Source organism: Podarcis pityusensis (genome assembly GCF_964106645.2).
Source record: "Podarcis pityusensis genome assembly, chromosome: 3".
NCBI lineage: Eukaryota > Metazoa > Chordata > Lepidosauria > Squamata > Lacertidae > Podarcis > Podarcis pityusensis.
In genome coordinates, this window is record NC_138026.1 from 123,014,984 (window position 1) to 123,034,927 (window position 19,944).

General features: G+C 55.4%; 1 protein-coding gene across 1 annotated transcript in view; it reads left to right on the forward strand.

Annotated features, from left to right (window-relative positions):
- Positions 1–286: 286 nt before the first annotated feature.
- CAD (carbamoyl-phosphate synthetase 2, aspartate transcarbamylase, and dihydroorotase) overlaps positions 287–19,944 on the forward strand; it is a 45,241-nt gene continuing 25,583 nt past the window's right edge. The window contains exons 1-18 of the mRNA XM_081000785.1: positions 287–411; positions 1,785–1,924; positions 3,655–3,784; positions 5,232–5,374; positions 6,372–6,513; positions 6,674–6,845; positions 7,872–8,057; positions 8,290–8,402; positions 9,227–9,369; positions 10,572–10,703; positions 11,770–12,003; positions 13,264–13,485; positions 14,441–14,629; positions 14,790–14,914; positions 15,266–15,399; positions 16,747–16,859; positions 17,237–17,490; positions 18,906–19,152. Coding sequence (XP_080856911.1) covers positions 327–411; positions 1,785–1,924; positions 3,655–3,784; positions 5,232–5,374; positions 6,372–6,513; positions 6,674–6,845; positions 7,872–8,057; positions 8,290–8,402; positions 9,227–9,369; positions 10,572–10,703; positions 11,770–12,003; positions 13,264–13,485; positions 14,441–14,629; positions 14,790–14,914; positions 15,266–15,399; positions 16,747–16,859; positions 17,237–17,490; positions 18,906–19,152 — 2,904 coding nt within the window. The 5' untranslated portion in view covers positions 287–326. The remainder of the gene's footprint in view (positions 412–1,784; positions 1,925–3,654; positions 3,785–5,231; positions 5,375–6,371; positions 6,514–6,673; positions 6,846–7,871; positions 8,058–8,289; positions 8,403–9,226; positions 9,370–10,571; positions 10,704–11,769; positions 12,004–13,263; positions 13,486–14,440; positions 14,630–14,789; positions 14,915–15,265; positions 15,400–16,746; positions 16,860–17,236; positions 17,491–18,905; positions 19,153–19,944) is intronic.

The window sequence follows — 19,944 nt, forward strand, 5'->3', positions numbered from 1 at the left end:
TTGCGTCCCCAGAAGGGAAAAAGGGGCAGGTTTGGGTTTATTACAGGGGCCGCATCTTGCAAATAGGGACCCCCTTAGGGCTCTTGCGTCCCCCTAAGGGGAAAGGGGGCAGATCGTGCTTTCCAGCCCTCTCCCCTCCCGCGGATCGAGGCCTCCCCTCCCCTCCTCCGGGGCTGGGCTCCCGCCCCCTGGCGGGTCATTTCCTCCCGGCCTGGCCGGCTCCGCCTCTTCTCGGCGCGCCGCTCCTGCCTCGCCGTCCGGCCCCGATCCTGCCCTCCTCCTCCTCCAGCCGGCGGGCGCGCCCACGTGCCGGGCCGGGCGCCGCGATGGGCAGCCTGGTGCTGGAAGATGGCACGCTGGTGCGCGGGCGCCCCTTCGGAGCCGCCAAGGTCGCCGCCGCCGGGGAAGTGGGTGAGTCTTTTTTGGGGGGGGGATCAGGTGGGGGGGCGGCACAAAGGCGGGACCCCCCCACCCTGTCCTCCTCGGGGTCCGCGCCTGCCCCGCCCCCAGACGGAGCCTGCTCCCTCCACGTGGGCGAGGGGCTTCCCCTTCTTCTCCTGCCTGGGGGGCGATCGGGGGTCCCCCCTGGATCCGGGGCCCGCCAGCCCCGAAGCGCGCCCAGGGCGGGAGGCCGCAGCTGCTGGAGAGCGCCTCTGAGCGCGTCCAGAGTGCCTTCGGGGGCCGGGGGGGGGGTCGCCTTGTGCCGGGGGCCAGGCCTGCTGGGCTGCAGTGGGGCTCCGAGGCAAAATCGGGCCCACACCTCGGCATCTGGATCGGGCCCGGAGGGGGCTGGGGGCTCCTGGATCACCCCAGAGGAAGCAAGCCTGGCTGGGGGGGGTCTCCTCTCATGCCCCCCCTTCAGGCTTCTGCGACTTCGCTTTGTGTTGCAGAAATAATCCTGGAGAAAGGGGGGGCCAAGCACTCTCAGGGCCCCACAGAGACCTCTGGCTAATGCCAGTTTCTCGGGCCCCAGCCCATAATAATAGTAAAATGACAGGGTGTGAAAACAAAATAAGACCCCCCCAAAAGAGTGAGACTAATGTGCCGCTCCAAGCTGAGACCGGGCTCCGCGCTGGGCTAGATGACCCCTGAGGGTCCCTTCCAGCGCTGCAATTTTGTGATTCTACGATCTGGACTTGAGGCGCCTAAAACAAGTCGTGAAACTTCCTAAATGCCAACAAATGGATCAGTGTCTGCGTGTGACGCCCCCTTTGAGGTCCAGGCCAGGCAGGCCCCTCCGCCGCTGCCCTCTCAATGAGCCCGGGGGGGGTGTCCCCAGAAGTGGGCACTGGGGCCGCTGTGGTCCCCCTTCCTGCCCCCCTTCCCTCCTGCAGGGGAGCAGCACCTGATACCTGAGCGGCTTCTGGCGCACTTCTAATTATCGTCACCTGAGAAGGGATGTGGTGGCGTCCGGATTGGCAGGACCGAGATCAGCGCGGCCCCAGAGAACGCGGGAAGGGGGGCAGGGTGGTCTAGGTCCAGGGTAGCTGCCTCTCTGCTTCCTCTGAATCCCCCTGGGGGGGGGTCAGGCAATAATAATAGTAATAATAGTAATAGTAATAATTTATTATTTGTACCCTGCCCATCTGGCTGGGTTTCCCCATTGATGGCGCAGCGGCTTCTGTCACGATTCCCCCCAATGACCCTCCAGCCCCCTGAAGTGGCTTTGGCCAGGTACCTGGGGGTGTGGCCAGCAACCCCCCACAGATCGGGGCAGAAGGACTGACCCCTCGCCCAGGGCCTTGCGGTGCTGACCAGGCCTCCTCTGCCTTCCCTCTCCGCAGTTTTCCAGACCGGCATGGTGGGCTACCTCGAAGCGCTGACGGACCCCTCCTACAAATCGCAGATCTTGGTGCTGACGTACCCCCTGGTCGGGAATTATGGGGTCCCGCCAGACGAGGAGGGTCCGTACGGGCTCAGCCGGGTGAGTAGGCGGGCAGAGATTCCAGGTTCTGCTTCATGTAGCTTGTCATCTAGACTGATGAGCAGCTTCTCAGCAGAGGCTGATATAAATGACACAGCCGCATTTCACATCCGGTCCTGGGAATAAGCTGGTCATTGAGGGTTCTTGTCGCTGTCACAAATGCCAAGCATTAGTCCTTTGGAATCCGGCCTGTACTTGTATTTAGAGAAGTCGTAAATTAAATTTGTTTAAAAAAACCTTGATCGGATCAACGGGGTTCATGCAGGGAGCTAAGAAACAATCTTGCAGGACTGAAATGGTAATTCCCTGCTTCTGCAAATATAATGCTGTGGATCCCCGGTGGACCTCTCTGTGGGGCGTATCCCTCTCTCACAGCCCCCCTCGTGCATCAGGTGGGGGAGGAGGGATCCTCAACATGCGCTGCAATGTCCTTCACACAACACGTGGTCCAGAGTGCCTTCCATCAGCTTCGGCTGGTGGCCCAGTTCTTAAGCCCCTATCTGGACAGAGAGAGCCTGACTCCTGTTGTCTATGCTCTGGCATCCTCAAGGTTGGATTACTGCAATGCGTTCTACGTAGGGCTGCCTCTGAAGATGGTTCGGAAACTTCAGCTGGTGCAGAATTCAGTGGCCAGGTTGCTCACCGGAGCAAGACGGTTTGAACATATTGCACCAATCCTGGTCCCACTGCACTGGGTGCCAATTACCGTATTTTTTGCTCTATAAGACGCACCAGACCAAAAGAAGCACCTGTTTTTGGAGGAGGAAAACAATAAAAAAAATATTCTGAATCTCAGAAGCCAGAACAGCAAGAGGGATCGCTGCGCAGCGAAAGCAGCAATCCCTCTTGCAGTTCTGGCTTCTGTGATAGCTGAGCAGCCTGCATTTGCTCCTTAAGATGAACACACATTTCCCCTTACTTTTTAGGAGGGAAAAAGTGAGTCTTATAGAGCAAAAAAAAAATGGTAGTTTCCGGGCCCAATTCAAAGTGCTGCTTTTGACCTATAAAGCCTTAAACGGCTCAGGACCACAATATTTCGAGGACCGCCTCTCCCCATATGAACCTGGACCCCAATATCATCTTTGAGTCCCTCCTTCGTGTGCCTCCTCCGTGAGAGGCCTGGAGGGTGGCAACACGAGAGCAGGGCCTTCTCTTCAGTGGCTCCCCATCTGTGGGATGCTCTCCCCGGGGACGTCTGTCTGGTGCCTTCATTACACACCTTCAGGTGCCAGGCAAAAATGTTCCTTTTTAACCTTTGATTGATCTGATTGGCATCCTCTGCCCTTTTAAAATGTGGCTCTTTTCTTTGGGGGTGTTATCGGGGTGTTGTTTTTATTCTGATTATGTATTTTGTGGTTTTATTCCGTGCTCCACCATGAGACCTCCAGGTGTAGGGCACATATATAAATTTTAATAATAGGCTTTGAAAGAGGATGAGACAAATTCATGGTGGGCTCTCTGTGGCTGCTGGCCAAGATGGCGATGGTCCCTCTCCACAGCTGGAGGCAGCCATGCTTCCAAAAACTACAGGAGAGTTGCTCTTGTGCTAAGATCCTGCTTGCTGGTTTCCCACTAAGGACACCTGTGTGGCCCCTGGGGAAACAGGCTGCTGGACTAGATGGGCCCACCTGGACGGACCCAGCAGGCGCTTCTGATATTCCTTGAGACTGTGGTGGTGGGATGCTGGCCCTGATTCCCTCTCCCCTTCCTCCTCCTCCTCCTCCTCCTAGTGGTTTGAGTCCAGCTCCATCCACGTCGCGGCCCTCATCGTCGGCGAGTGTTCCCGAAACCCCAGCCACTGGAGCGCCACCACCTCGCTTGACCGCTGGCTGCAGGAAAAGGGGATTCCTGGCCTGGAAGGTAAGCCCAGGGCCCAGCAGGAGGGGCTGGCGGGGGGCCAGAGGGCTGAGCCTGTTGGTGCCCTCCCTCAGCTGCCCCCCCAGACACATCATACCTACACATCACAGAAAAGGCGGTCTGCAACGGAAATCTGAGTGCGTTGTTTATCTCCTGTCTGGCAGGTAACCTGTTAATGGTCACTTGATTGAATTACCTGGGGAGCCTAGTCAGTCTTTTGTAATGATAAATACTTCGTTCCTGGGCCGGGTCACAGGCTCACCCTATTCAGACACAGACATGGCCTTAAGACAGGATTTGTGAAGGAAAAGACAATGGGGAGGCTTTTCCATTTTCCTTCTACCTTGCAGAGAAAATATCTGAGGTCCATTTGGGAGGGACAAATGGTTTCAGGACTTTTTCTGTGGGGTTTCAGACATGTGGTTTATATATTTATGTACGTATTTGCTTGGTACATTTATGAACATTTATCTCATTTATCTTATAAGACCTTAATTTTTTTATTTCACCGCCAAGAGTCCTGTGGGGGAAAACACATAGGTGGAAAATGCAGAAATGGTGGGGGGATTATAGACACCCCCCAGGAATCCTTGTGACTCAGGTGTTTCCGCCACATCTGGGATTCTGGGAGGGAGCAGCCTGTGAGCAGACGGGGGCCTCTCATTCCAAATCTTACCGGGGGATAAAAGAGCTTGTTCTCCAAAGCACCCTGTCCATTGTGGATTCCTCCTCCTCCCCCCCAGCGGCAGGCCCCCTTTGGCCCCCTTCCCCGTCGCCCCCACTTTTCCTGCTGCTGTTGATGGAAAAGACCATCTCTGCACGATGCAAAATGTCAGCTGAGATTGGATTTAGTGAACCCAGGAGGAGCCGGGGGGAACAAAACAAACACAGCATCCTCATGGGGAGGGAGAGGCCCTTTGGAAAGGGGGGGCACTGAAAAGGGACATATGAGCCCCCTTCATGTATCTGAAAGGCGTCCCAAGCTTGTTTTCTGATGCTCCAGTCAGTGGGGCACAAAGCAACAGATGCAAATGGCAAGAAAGAAGATTCTGGCTAAACGCTAGGGATAATTTTCTGCACCTAAGAGCTGTTGGACAGCGTCCCAGACGCCCTTGCCAGATGGCAGACTCTCCTTTGCTAGAGGTTTTAAGCAGAGGTCAGGTGACCATGTGATCCACCAGGAGCGCTTTAGTTGTGCTTTCTGCACTGCGGGGGCTGGACTGGATGACCCCTGGGGTCCCTTCTATAATTCCGCCACGTGGCAGGGAGAATTTGCCCCCACAGAAGTGCGATGAGCCGTTCTCTGCCCCTCGGTGGCCGAAGATGGCTGTGCGTCTCTGCCCAGGGGCCGCTCTGTGGGGCTGCCTTGGTTCTCCCGCTGAGCCTGGCAGGGGCTGCGAGGGACGCAGATGAGCCTGTCCTGGTGCTGACTGGCCCCTTGTGCTTCCAGGAGTGGACACTCGCGCGCTGACCAAGAGGATCCGGGAAAAGGGCAGCTTGCTGGGCAGGCTGGTGCCCGACGGTGTCCCCAACACCCACCTGCCCTTTGAGGACCCCAACAAGAGGCACCTGGTGAAGGAGGTCTCCCTCCAGGTAGGGGGGGCAAGAGGGGAGCTTGGGTGGTCGGACCTGGAGGTGGCTTGGCTGCCCAGGAGGGGGTCTGCTTTTGTGCTTCTGGGGCTGCATGTGGCCCTTGGCATTGGGGGCTTAGCAGCAGAGCAGGCTGTGCTCCAGTCTCCACGGCTGGAGGTTTCGTGGGCTGCTTGGACGTAGAAGAAGGGTGGGAGGAAGCAGCTGGGGACCCCCATGGGAAGAAGGCTCAGAGCCCCGAGAGGGGTGGTGAGTGGTCAGAGGGAGAAGCCTGGGAAGAGAAGGTGTCAGTAGCAGAAGGGGTAACAGGACTTGGCGAGCGGGGAGAGTCTGTGCCAGAGAGCAGTCCAGAATCGGAGGCAGAAGCTGATGCAGGAGAGGAGAGAGACCAAGAGGCAGAGATGGGTCCCCCCCCCTCCTGTGACAAACTCCCTTCCAGAACCAGAAGAGGCATGAAGAGGGAGGGGGCAGAGACAGGCACACCAACAAAGTCTCAGATTGCTTGGAAAGAACCTGGGAAAGGAGGAGACTTAGGCAAATATCAGCCTCGTGTGGGCAAGATGCAGCAGGAGGAGTTGCTGCGCGTACTAGGCCTGGCCTCCTGAGCAGACCTTGTTTCCTTGAATAAAGAGCTAACTTCACTGACACCATGCGATTTCTTGCTGCCTTGCCCCTGGCAGCAACGCTTTTGAATGCCATTTCCTGGAAAGCACAGGAGGACAGAGGGCTCTTGTGCCTGAATCCTGCTAGTGGGTTTCACACAAGAGGCACTGGGAGGACAGGGTGCTGGGTTCGAGTTCACTGCCTGATCCAGCAGGCTCTCCATAAGTTCTTAAGCAGAGGGTGGCCAGGAGCACAGAGCCATCGTGGGCCAGCATCCCAGGGGTTGGGGGTGTTTCCTGGGCCAGCCTGGCCCCTGAGTGCCCCCTGCCCACCCTGAGAGGCTCCCTTTCTGGCCATCAGCGTCACTCTTCCTCTCTGCCTCCCCCCGACTGACTAGGCTCCCCGCCTCTTCAACCCCGGGGGATCCGTCAGGATCACGGCCGTCGACTGTGGCCTCAAGTACAACCAGATCCGGTGCCTCTGCAGCCGTGGCGCAGCCGTGAGAGTCGTGCCCTGGGACCACCCCCTGGACAGCGCAGGTGAGCGGGGCGGCCGGGGCCGGTGGAGGTTGCTGGCAGGAGCCTTCCTGGGCGCTGGACGGACACAGGGAGGGGAGGCCTTGGGTCTGGGGGCTGCCGAGGGTCTCTCCTCACTTGGTGAAGGGTCCCAGCTTGCCCCATTTCTGGATTCTCCTCCCAGAGTTCGATGGTCTGTTTGTCAGCAACGGCCCTGGAGACCCCCAGCTCTGCCAAGTGACGGTTGCCAACCTGCGCCGCGTCCTGGAGCTGCCAACCCCGAAGCCCGTTTTTGGAATCTGCCTGGGCCACCAGCTGCTGGCGTTGGCCATCGGGGCCAAGACCTACAAGATGAAGTAGGTGTCTGTGGGGGGAGAGTCAGGGCGGTCACGCAAAAGCCCCTCCCCTTTTTTTGCAGCTGACGGTTAACCTGTGGAACTCCCTCCCCCAGGAGGCAGGAGTGGCCTGTCAGGAGTTCAGCCTACACTTGAGTAGGACCCTGGCAGAGACACATGCCCGACTGGCTTGTTCCCTCCCTCCTGGTCAATCGTTCGGGAGCTTCAAAAGCTTTCTTCAGCCCAAACATCACAGCGACCGATGCCAAGCGACACCAGCACACTTAGGGATCCGCAGAGTTTGTGCATCATGCATAACAGACCTCAGCAACTCCGCATGTTGGCTAATCTACTTTATTTACATATAAACACACACGGAGCACTGCAACACGGCTCCCTCTCTCTAGCGTCAGACTGCAAAGAGACAGAACAAAGGACAATAGTCCCACTTCACAGAACACAGTAACACAAGCATCCTGTCTCCATCACTTCCCACTCTGTGGAGTCAAAATGTACACCGTCATGTGGAAGACAACAATCCCATGACTGCAATCAGGGAGCAGGAATTCTAACATGGCCCCCAACCTGGATGGCTTTCAAAGAGGATTGGAAGTTTTTAACGCCCAATGTTTCACTCTGTTTATTATATTGTGTTGGAAGCCGCTGAGAGTGACTGGGGCAGCCCGTTTTGATGGGCAGGGTGCAAGTAATATATTATTATTAGCACCAGGAGTTGACACATTCATGGATGGCTCCTAGCCAAGTTGGCTCTGCTTTCCCTCCGCAGTTGGTGCTTCCAAATCCCTGTTTCTGGTGCCCGGATCCTGCTTGCTGGTTTCCCATAATGGGCATCTGGTTGGCCCCTGTGAGAACAGGAGGCTGGACTGGATGGGCCACGGGCTGGATCCAGCAGCAGGGCCCTTAAGGACAGCGGAGGCCACCTCTGGCCATTCCTGTCTCTCCATCGCAAGTTCTCACTGGGCACAGAAGTCCTTTGGCTCCTCCCTCTGGCCAGGCCTGACTGCCCTCCTCTCCCCACCTGGGCAGGTACGGAAACCGCGGGCACAACCAGCCATGTCTCCACGAGGGCTCCCAGCGCTGCTTCATCACCTCCCAGAACCACGGCTTTGCGGTCGACTCGGCTAGCCTGCCGGCCGGCTGGTCCCCCCTCTTCAGCAACGCCAACGACCTCTCCAACGAGGGCCTCGTCCACGACTCCAAGCCTTTCTTCAGGTGAGAGACGGTGGGGGGGTATGCATGGGGGGGCTGGGGTGTCTTGCCTCGCTCCTGCCCCCTTTGGAGTGGGGAGTACGGTGCATGGCAGAGCGCATAATGGGAGTTGGGCCAGATGACTTTTGGGTTCCCCTCCGACTCTCCAGTTCCGGGATTCTGTGCGCTGGCAGGGTCTCCCCACACCCCTGGGGCTCCTGACCCCCCAAAGCCTTTTCTCTCCCCCCCCCTTCAGTGTGCAGTTTCACCCGGAGCACAATGCTGGACCGACAGACCTTGAGTGTCTCTTCGACATCTTCCTGGAGACGGTGCGAGGCCAGGCGGAGGGAGCGCAGAGCCCGGAGACAGGTGCCTCTTTGGGGGGGGGCAGGTCTGCCCCTAGGGACGCCTATTTGGGGACTTCCCTGGCTTTTTTCTGGCCCACGTTGGACCAGTCTGGATAGTTAGCCTTGGTGAAGACTTGACGTTTTCATCCCCCAAAAAGTTTTTGATTGGAGTTTCTGCTGAAATGAGGCTGCATTTTAACATTGTATTTTAATCTTGTTTTTTAAGTCGTATTTCAATCAATTGTTTTTATACCTGGTGTTAGCTGCCCTGAGCCTGGTCTTGGCTGGGGAGGGCGGGGTATAAATAAAATTTATTATTATTAGGGACGTGGGTGGCGCTGTGGGTTAAACCGCAGAGCCTAGGACTTGCCAATCAGAAGGTCGGCGGTTCGAATCCCCGCGACGGGGTGAGCGCCTGTTGCTCAGTCCCTGCTCCTGCCCACCTAGCAGTTTGAAAGCACGTCAACGTGCACGTAGATAAATAGGTACCACTCCGGCGGGAAGGTAAATGGCGTTTCCGTGCGCTGCTCTGGTTTGCCAGAAGCGGCTTAGTCATGCTGGCCACATGACCCGGAAGCTGTACGCCGGCTCCCTTGGCCAATAAAGCGAGATGAGCGCCGCAACCCCAGAGTCGGCCACGACTGGACCTAATGGTCAGGGGTCCTTTTACCTTTATCTTTATAATTATTATTATTATTTTCCGCCTTGCGTGCTGGTGGGGCCTGCCCCAGTCTCTGCCCTGTCCAGGTTGAGGTATCGCAGGCACCTCGTGTGGGGCTGGACCACTGTCTTAACTGAGATGCCCCCTTTTTCTTTCTCTCTCTCTCTCTCTCTCCCCCCCCTCAGTTCGTGAGCTCCTGCAACAGCGCCTCTGCTTTGCCAAAGTGCCCCCTGCCAGCACCACTGCCCGACCCCACAAGGTGCTCATCCTGGGCTCAGGGGGGCTCTCTATAGGGCAGGCGGGTGAATTTGACTACTCTGGCTCCCAGGTGAGTTGAGGGAGGGAGGGGAGGGCGATCAATTTGATTTGATTGAACGTATTTCCATGCCACTTTTTCCCCATTGAGACGCATCCCAAAGCAGCTTACAAAACAATATGTAGCAATAATGTAATTTTATTTTACCCTGTTTACATTATTTGCAGGCTACCCTTCACTCCGCAGAGTGAGGAGCAAAGTAATGAAAATAGTAAGAGAAAAGCAGTGTACAAAAATCGGAAAATCATGTAAACAATATCAATAAACAATTGTATCGTAAACAAACAAAATTACAACATGAATTTATATTTGTAATTTAATGAGCTGGGAGCTAAGTAATGAAAACACAGAAAAGCAATGTTCAGAAATTACAGAAACATGTCAACAGCAAGAATAAAGAACAAAAATTTATCATAAACAAGCAAATCTACAACAGAACAAATATTTCGCAATTTAGCCGTGTGCAGTTAAGATTTCAGATCATCACAGGGGCAACAAAAATCACATAATTAGCAAATCAGCAATTGCAATCTGTAGAGCACTCTTGGGAAACCTGCAACTAAAAAAAGAAGCTAGACATTACAGTGACCACAAAAGTCATGTTTATGCTTAACAAATCAATGTGGCATTTATAATCTCTAAAACAATAAACAAGATAGCAACCAGAAAATATGCTAAACCCTAGTAAATTAACACACACTATCCCCCCCCCGCATGACTCATACTCCTTCACTCTGTTTACTAAAATACACAACCACAGACACAAGCCGTACAGAAGGTCCCCTGTCTCACAGAAATATCTGCAGCAGATCTAGACTTTAAAGTTCCTAGGTGGGGGGAGAGGCCTTGGGGCTTTTGGGGGGGTGACGGGCGGGAGGTCGGGGTGCTGGGAGCATGTGGGGCCTGTCAGAGTGTGGGTGCGGCTGAGATTCCCCCCCCCCCCAGCATCTTCTGAGGGGCTAATCTCTCCCTATCAGCCAAGGCCACGCGAAGCCTTGCAAACTGCTTTCCCACACTGGGACGGCCGCCCTGCGCAAGTGCGCTGCTTCAGATTGTGAACGTTGTGGTTGCAAATTCGAGGTCGTTCCCTTGACTGGCGTCCTTGTTGGCAAGGAGGTTGTGGGTGGGGAGGGACCGGACCACACACACACACACACACACACACACACACACACACAACTGACCCAATTCCCTCTTCCTTCCCTCCCTGCCAGGCCATCAAGGCCCTGAAGGAGGAGAACATTCAGACGGTGCTGATCAATCCCAACATTGCCACTGTGCAGACCTCGAAAGGCCTGGCGGACAAAGTCTACTTCCTGCCCATCACCCCCGACTACGTGGCTCAGGTGAGCTGAGCTCCCCCCTCCCGCCGTGGAATGGTAGAATTCAGAGGGACACGCAAAGGGCATCTAGCCCAACCAGCTGCAACTGGTATACGGAGTCATCTGGAGGCAGCAAGTAGTGGCTGCTGCTACCCCTCTGCTCCAAGAATTTGTTCCATCCTCTTCTAAATCTGCCCAGATTGGTGGCCCTCACTGCCTCTTGTGGCAGCGAGTTCCGCAGTCTAACTCTGCGCTGCATGAAGAAGGGCTTTATTCTCTCTGTCCTGAACTTTCTGGTTTATATACATATATTTTTATTAGTTTTTAAACATACCATTTCCCACAATTATTAAACATACTTTTATATCTTATACAATTTTTTTTATTTCCATCAATGACACCTAAAAGTTTTCCAATCTTTTCACTTAATTTACATTTCTTACTTTCACTACATAAATATCATAACCAGTATCTCTCTTCTTTCTTTTCTTTCCAGTATTTCATATATTCCTCCTTACAAAACTTCTTGTACTCCTACTAGCGTAATTTGTTGATTACAGTTGCTCTTCAAATAATTCGTATATTTTTACCAATCTTCTGTGAATCTCTGGTTTTGAATCCTTCCTGTCATTTTATCCCATTCTGCGTAGTCCATTAATTTCGTCTGCCATTCTTCTTTTGTCGGTATCTGTCCTGAACCTTCTGATCTTCCTTGGGTGCCCCAGAGTCATACGGTTACGAGAGAGGGAGGGAGAAAAGTCTTTCGTGTAGCAGGGACTTCAGCGGTGCCTTGGTGGCCCCCAGAGCTTTGGAGAGATGTGTTGCGTTAGGAGACTGCGCCCGTGTGGCATCTTCCTCTGCTCCTCCCTTTTCAGCCCCCTCCTGGTTCTGCAGGAGAGGGTGAGGAAGGACCTGATGCTTCGCTTGCCTGGCCCGCCTCTTCCCCCAGTTCTGAATCTTCTCCTGCCTCCAGCTCTCGCTTCCTGGCCACCACAGTTCCCCACAAACCACTGCCCCCCCCAGGCGAGGCTCCAGCCCCCTTTCTGCTGGAGTCCCGCCAGTTCCCAACACCTCCTTTCCCTGCCCCCAGGTCATCAAGAACGAGCGCCCCGATGGGATCCTGCTGACCTTTGGGGGGCAGACGGCCCTGAACTGCGGCGTGGAGCTGACCAAGGCGGGGGTCCTGGAGCGCTACCACGTCCGCGTCCTGGGCACTCCGGTGACCTCCATCGAGATGACGGAGGACCGCAAGGTCTTTGTGGAGAAGATGGAGGAGATTGGGGAGCACGTGGCGCCCAGCGAGGCCGCCTGCTCCCTCGAACAGGTGAGGGGGCTCAGGCAGGGTGACCGCCTTCAGTCTCAAGGCTGGCCTTTCCTTTGCGGGGGGGGGGTCTCCAAGGCTGGGGGGGGGGCTTGTTCCTGTGGGAAGAAGGTCTGGAAGAGCCCTGCTGGCTTCTCTTTGTCGAGGGGGGGGGGCTTCTGAAAATCAGGGGGTGGGGAGGCTGCTATATCTGAGCGACTACAAAGGGGCAGAGGGGTCCATCCCCCCTAAACACACACTGCCCTCAGCTAATAATAATAATAATAATTTATTATTTGTACCCGGCCCATCTGGCTGGGTTTCCCCAGCCACTCTGGGCAGCTTCTAACAAAGATTAACAATACATCAAAATGTCACACATTAAAAACTGCCCTGAGCAGGGCTGCCTTCAGATGTTTTCTAAATGTCAGGTAGTTGTTTATCTCTTTGACATCTGGTGGGAGGGCGTTCCACAGGGCGGGTGCCACTACCGAAAAGGCCCTCTGCCTGATTCCCTGTAACCTGGCTTCTCGCAGTGAGGGAACCACCAGAAGGCCCTCGGCACTGGACCTCAGTGTCCGGGCAGAACGATGGGGGTGGAGACGCTCCTTCAGGTATACTGAGGCTGTTTAGGGCTTTAAAGGTCAGCGCCAACACTTTGAATTGTGCTCGGAAACGTACTGGGAGCCAATGTAGGTCTTTCAGGACTGGCTTTATATGTTCCTGGCAGCCGCTCCCAGTCACCAGTCTAGCTGCCGCATTCTGGATTAGTTGTAGTTTCCGGGTCACCTTCAAAGGTAGCCCCACATAGAGCACATTGCAGTAGTCCAAGCGGGAGATAACTAGAGCATGCACCATTCTGGCGAGACAGTCTGCAGGCAGGGAGGGTCTCAGCCTATGTACTAGATGGAGCTGGTAGACAGCTGCCCTGGACACAGAATTGACCTGCGCCTCCATGGACAGCTGTGAGTCCAAAATGACTCCCAGGCTGCGCACCTGGTCCTTCAGGGCCACAGTTACCACATTCAGGACCAGGGAATCCCCCACCCCCATCTGAGTCCCCCAGAGTGCGAATGGACTCCGAGAACTTGTGTCTCTAAGGACTGGGCGACGTATTCCTTCCACTGCACAACATGATTTTACCTATTAAAATGCTGGGTCTGGGGCCTCTGCAGGGAGCCCACAGCGGCTTCCTGGGCGCTGCCTGGAGGTGCCCTTCTCTGGGCACCCTTGGGGCCCTCCTGGAGGAGGCCGGGCCCCTCACTGCTTCCTCCCCCCCCCCAGGCGCAGGCGGCGGCGGAGAGGCTGGGCTACCCGGTGCTTGTGCGCTCTGCCTACGCGCTGGGCGGCCTGGGCTCCGGCTTTGCCAACGGGCGAGAGGAGCTGACGGCGCTGGTGAGCCAGGCCTTTGCCCACACCTCCCAAGTGCTGGTGGACAAGTCCCTCAAGGGCTGGAAGGAGATTGAGTACGAGGTGGTGCGGGACGCCTACGACAACTGCGTCACGGTAAGCGGCGGGGGGGGGGGGTCGTCGTTGGGTACAAGGAGGCAGGGCTGGCGCTCGCAGGACCCGGTCGGTCCTCACCTGTTGGATCTCTGTCTGGAAGCGGCCAGGCCGGGCAAGTCTCTGATGGTTCCTAGAAGTGAAAGGAAATCACAGCTAAAGGATCCCTGAGACAGATCCCTAAAGGAGGTTGTGGACTCTGTCTCATTGGAGGTTTGTAAGCAGAGGTTGGGTGACTGTCTGGCACTGAGATTCCTGCATTGCAGGGGTTGGACTGGATGACCCTTAGGGTCCCTTCCAACACAATTCTACAATACTATGATCTCTACTTAAAAATCTCCTGTGAGGGAGAGTTCCCCTCCTCCTCCTCCTCCTTCTTTGAGAAAATTTCATTAGTATTTATAAAGAGATATACGTACAAAGATTATTATAATTTCTCTTTTTTGCCCAGACTAAAACATTTACAGCGGAACCCTGGTTCTCGTTACGCTTAGTTGATGAACAAATTGGCTCCCGAACACCAAAACCCAGAATTAAGTGTTCCGGTTTTTGAAAGTTTTTCGGAAGCCGAACGTCCAGTGCCGTTGTCATCTATTGTTTCTGGGACGCCTGTGCCAATAGGAAGCTGTGCCTTGGTTTTCGAACGTTTTGGAAGTCAAATGGACTTCCAGAACGGATTGCGTTTGAGAACCAAGGTACCACTCTATCTAGGTCCAATTGGAAAGAAAGAAGAAAGAGAAAAAAGAAATAGATAAAAAGAGACGGAAGGATTACAAGAGAGAGAAATAAAGTTAAGAAACAAAGAAATTTCCGATTCTTCATCTGCCAGCTATATAGAGACCTTATTCGATGTCACCCACTTCCGGAACAGCTTGTGTGGTGGGAGGAGCGTGTTTGTGCCCCAGAAGGGCCCCCCTCTTCCTACCTGCCTCACCTGCTCTCCCCCCCCCCGATCCAGGTGTGCAACATGGAGAACCTGGACCCCCTGGGCATCCACACGGGGGAGTCCATTGTGGTGGCCCCCAGCCAGACGCTCAACGACCGCGAGTATAACCTCCTGCGCACCACGGCCATCAAGGTGGTGCGCCACCTGGGCATCGTGGGCGAGTGCAACATCCAGTATGCCCTGAACCCCGAATCTGAGCAGGTGAGACCCAGCGGGTGGGGTGGGGTGGCTGCCCTGTGCCTGAGCAGCGCATGGCGGCTTCTGCCCTCTCTGGCCCCTGGCTGAGCCTGCTCAGACCCCCTTGCCCCCTGCGGGGGCTGTGTCTGCTGCCGCAACCTTCTCTTTTGCCCCCCACCCGCAGTACTACATCATCGAGGTGAATGCCCGGCTGTCGCGGAGCTCAGCGCTGGCCAGCAAGGCCACCGGCTACCCCTTGGCGTACGTGGCTGCCAAGTTGGCATTGGGCATCCCTCTGCCTGTCCTCAGGTAATGCTCACCTGGGCTGGGGCATCACTCTGCCCAATCCCGGCTGGGGCGGGGGGCTTGCTGCTCACAGGATCCGAGGGTCCTTCACCGCTTGAGCATCTTGTGGAGCAAAACTGCTTTCCTTGCAAGAAGCTTCCCTTGAAACACAGAAGCGGCCGGGTTGTGTCTTGCTCACGCCTGGGTTTTAGCTGCCCTCGCTTGGCTTTGCCTCCTTGCCCTCGCTTGGCACCAAAGACAGTTCCAGGCAGGGCTCCCTGGGGAGAGCTTTCCACAAACGGGGTCGTGGGTTCGAGTCCTGCCTTGCATGGGGTTGGTCGGGGTCCCTTCCAACTGTACGCTTCTCTGCCCCAGGAACTCGGTCACCAACTCCACCACCGCCTGCTTTGAGCCCAGCCTGGATTACTGTGTGGTCAAGATCCCGCGCTGGGACCTCAGCAAGTTTCTGCGCGTCAGCACCAAGATTGGCAGCTCCATGAAGAGTGTGGGTGAGCGGGGGGGGGGGTGTCCCTGGGAGACCCGGCTGGGCTCCCTCACTTTGACCTCCAGCTGCTTCTGAGATGCTAAAGAGGCAGGATTTGGTCCTGGCACTTGCAGGCTTCCTGATTCCATGACGCTGCCCCCTCCTTTTGCCTTTTGCGGGTCTAGAACTCTCAGTTAAGAGCATGAGCCCCGGACTCCCGTAGACCCGGAGTCGGGACTGGAGTCAGATACAGTTCAGCGCCAAGCGGCTAAGTCTGGTGTCAGCAAAGTTAACTCTTTATTCAAGGAGACAACTCCCGGCAGGTCTTGGCCCTACAGGGCAGCTTCCAGTTCTGAACCTTCCACCCTTCTAAGGCGCCTCTCTCAGATGTTTCCCCAGCAGACTCAAAACTGCATCTGCGCCCCTCTGGCCTCTGTTCTGCCCTCCTTGGAGACCAGTGGGGAGGGAGACTCCCACGATTCTTCAGCAGCCTCTTGACCCCCCTCCTCTGCTTCAGCCTCAAAGTCTGAACTGCTCCCTGTCGCCATCTCTCTGTTGCCCCTTCAGCATCGCCCCCCTTCTCCCTCGGATCTTGCTCACTTCCTTGGTTTAGAGTAGTGTTCCCAAAGCAAGGAAGGATTGGACCCTGATTAATAAAATACACACGAGGCTTGACCAGCAAGACTCTGGGAGGAGTGCCAATAATAATTTCTCCACCCCTCGACCCAGGTCGTTTTATTCATGAAAGAACTTTTTACACAGTGTTTGTAAGAACCAATCAGACTTCCTCTGAGCATTTCAAAAAACCCCATTTGGGGACAAAGTTAAAGTTAAAACTACATAGAGCTAATTTCCTACTTGAGCATGCATATGCAATTCAGAGTAAATAAAAGAGGAAGCGAAGAGGAATGGTTTTAGGAAACCCTGGAGGTCATAAACAGGAGAGGCAGAATGGCAGTTTACCATCTCCTTGTGAACTCTCTTCCTGGCCCTTAAGATTAACAAACCTAACAATAGCTACATCAAAGCTACCTTCTATCTTGATGACCCAGGATGCCTGATGCAGCAACTGGCCTGTGTTTTAGAATACTTATATGTGCCTGTCAGGCAGAGAGAAAGCAAATGGCAGAGGTGCAGAGGCTTGTGGGATTTGATCAGAAACTATTGCCAGTGAATCGAACCCAGTCAACGCAATGCTTTCATTGCTGACACAATGGCTTGCTCCATATTTTCATAATTCCTCATAGTAATCCCATCTGATCACTACAGTTTAGCGCCTGCCTCACCTACTTTGGGGAACAGGCTCCCTTCTGGATCAATTGATAACTTGCATCTTCCCCACCCCCTTCTTTCCTGCCCCCCCCCCCCGCAGGCGAGGTGATGGCGATTGGGCGCAGCTTTGAAGAGGCCTTCCAGAAGGCTCTGCGCATGGTGGATGAGAACTGCGTGGGCTTTGACCACACTGTGAAGCCTGCCTCAGACATGGTAAGAGCCAGTGTGGTGTAGTGGTTAAGAGCGGTAGACTCGTAATCTGGGGAACCGGGTTCGCGTCTCCGCTCCTCCACATGCAGCTGCTGGGTGACCTTGGGCTCGTCACACTTCTCTGAAGTCTCTCAGCCCCACTCACCTTACAGAGTGTTTGTTGTGGGGGAGGAAGGGAAAAGGAGAATGTTAGCCGCTTTGAGACTCCTGAAGGGGAGTGAAAGGCGGGATATCAAATCCAAACTCTTCTTCTTCTTCTTCTAAGGGGGTCCGGGAGGGTGGAGAGGGTCCGGCTGCCCTCCTGGCCAGACTGTGCCTGCCCCACCGGGCCCAGAGCCCTGACCCTCTCTGCCTGCCCCCTCCCTTTCCCCGACCCGCAGGAGCTGGAGACGCCCACCGACAAGCGCATCTTTGTCCTGGCGGCTGCCCTGCGGGCCGGCTACTCCATCGAGCGCCTCTACGAGCTGACCAAGATTGACCGCTGGTTCCTGCACAAGATGAAGAACATCACGGACCACGCCCTGTGCCTCGAGTCCTACCGCCAGGCCGAGCCGGGCTCCATGCCCGCCGCCGTCCTCAGGCTGGCCAAGCAGCTCGGCTTCTCAGACAAGCAGGTGGCCCAGGCTGTACTCAGGTACCTGGAGGTCTGCCCCCTCCCCAATCCAGCCAGGAGCAGCAGCCCCCTCTTCCCCCGTGGGGAAAAGCAAGGGAGGGAGGGGGGAGGGAGGGGGGCGTCACTGCAGGCCTGACTGCCACTTCTTTCAGCTGCCCCGGGGCAATTGTCACGGAATCATAGAAGGGACCCCCAAAGGTCATCCAGCCCAACCCGCTACAATGCCGAAATCGCAGGGAAAGATGCTGCGGCTCATGGGAATTGTCTTCCAAGCCACCTGGAGGGCGCCAGGGTTTTTTAGGGACCCCCAAGGGCTATCTAGTCCAGCCCCCTGCAATGCAGGAATGGCAGCTCAAGAATCCCTGACAAATGGCAGTCCCACTTCTGTTCAAAAACCTCCAGCGAAGGAGAGTCCGCCCCCTTCCAGCGTCATCTGTTCCAGCTCTTCCCGTCAGAAGAGTTCTTCCTAATGTTTAGTCAGAATCTCATTTCTTGTAACTTGGCTCCATTGGTGATATAATAATAATAATAATAATAATAATAATAATAATAATAATAATATATTTATTATTTATACCCCACCCATCTGGCTGGGCTTCCCCAGCCACTCTGGGCGGCTTCCAACAGAGTATTAAAATACAGTGGTCTGTTAAACATTAAAAGCCTCCCTAAACAGGGCTGCCTTCAGATGTCTTCTAAAATTCTGGTAGTTGTTGTTCTCTTTGACATCTGATGGGAGGGTGTTCCACAAGGAGGGCGCCACTACCGAGAAGGCCCTCTGCCTGGTTCCCTGTAGCCTCACTTCTCACAATGAGGGAACTGCCAGAAGGCCCTCGGCGCTGGACCTCAGTGTCCAGGCAGAACGATGGGGGTGGAGATGCTCCTTCAGGTACACTGGGCCTTTGAGGCCGTTCAGGGCTTTCAAGGTGAGCACCAACACTTTGAATTGTGCTCGGAATTCAGGTCCTTCTCTCTGAAGCAGCAGAAAACAAGCTTGCTCCCTCTTCCATGGGGCAGCCCCCCAGGTATGAGAGGAGGAGACCCTAGAGCCATCTGGCAATATTGGAAGGGCTGCCCCATGGAAGAGGGAGCAAGCTTGTTTTCTCCTGCTCCGGAGGGTAGGACTCCAACCCATGGCTTCGAGTGACAAGAAAGGAGATTCCAACTCAACAGATGGAAAAACTTGATGAAGGTGAGCTGTTTGACAGCAGAACAGACGCCCTCAGGAGGTTGTGGACTGTCAGGGATGCTTGAGCCGAGATTCCTGCCTTGCAGGGGGCTGGACTAGGAGTCCCCTCCAACTATGATTCTCCTGGCAAGGCGAGGGGAGACTCCTTTCCAAAATCCCGGCCGGCCGGTGCTGCCAGTCAGTGCAGGCGGACCTTGAGCAGAAGCCCCGGGCTCCGCGTGTTACAAGGGCACTTTTCCTCTCCCAGCACAGAGCTGGCCGTCCGCAAGATGCGCCATGACCTGAAGATTCTGCCGGTGGTCAAGCAGATTGACACGGTGGCGGCCGAGTGGCCGGCCCAGACCAACTACCTCTACCTGAGCTACAACGGGACGGAGCACGACCTGGCCTTCCGCGAGCCCCACGTCATGGTCATCGGCTCCGGCGTCTATCGCATCGGCAGCAGCGTGGAGTTCGACTGGTGCGCGGTCGGGTGCATCCAGGAGCTGCGCAAGGTGAGCCTCTTCCTGGGGGGGGGGGTGTGTGGATCCGGGGGCCCCCCAGTCTATGCTCCCTCAGATCTTGCTCACTTCCTTGGTTTAGCTCCTGCCCCAATTAGTGCCATTGCCTTCCGTTAAGAGTTTGGGTGTAATCCTTGACGCCTCCCTTTCCATGGAGGCGCAAGTTACAGCAACAGCCAAGGCGACATTTTCCCCCCTTCGCCGCATCAAGCAGTTGGTCCCTTACCTTTCCCGCCCCGCCCTGGCCGCAGTGATCCATGCGACGGTCACCTCCAGGCTTGACTACTGTAATTCGCTCTACACGGGGCTGCCCTTGAAGCTGTCCCAGAAACTCCAGCGGGTGCAGAATGCTGCAGCGAGGCTCCTCACGGGGTCTCTGCCATGGGAGCATATTCACCCAGTGCTTTTCAAGCTGCACTGGCTCCCGGTGGAGTACAGGGTCAGGTTCAAGGTGCTGCTTTTGACCTTTAAAGCCCTTTCTGGCTTAGGGCCCTCGTATTTATGGGACCGCCTCTCCTGGTCTGCCCCGCAGAGGACCTTAAGGTCCATGAATAACCATAGTTTAGAGGTCCTAAGGAAGTCAGATTATACTCCATCAGGGCCAGGGCCTTTTCAGTGATGGCTCCGACCTGGTGGAATGCTCTGTCCCATGAGACCAGGGCCCTGCAGGATTTAACCTCCTTCCATTGGGCTTGTAAGACAGAGCTATTCCACCCGGCCTTTAATTTGAATTCAGCCTGATCTTTTATTTCCCTTCCCTTCCCTCACCCGCTCTGAGACCCCACA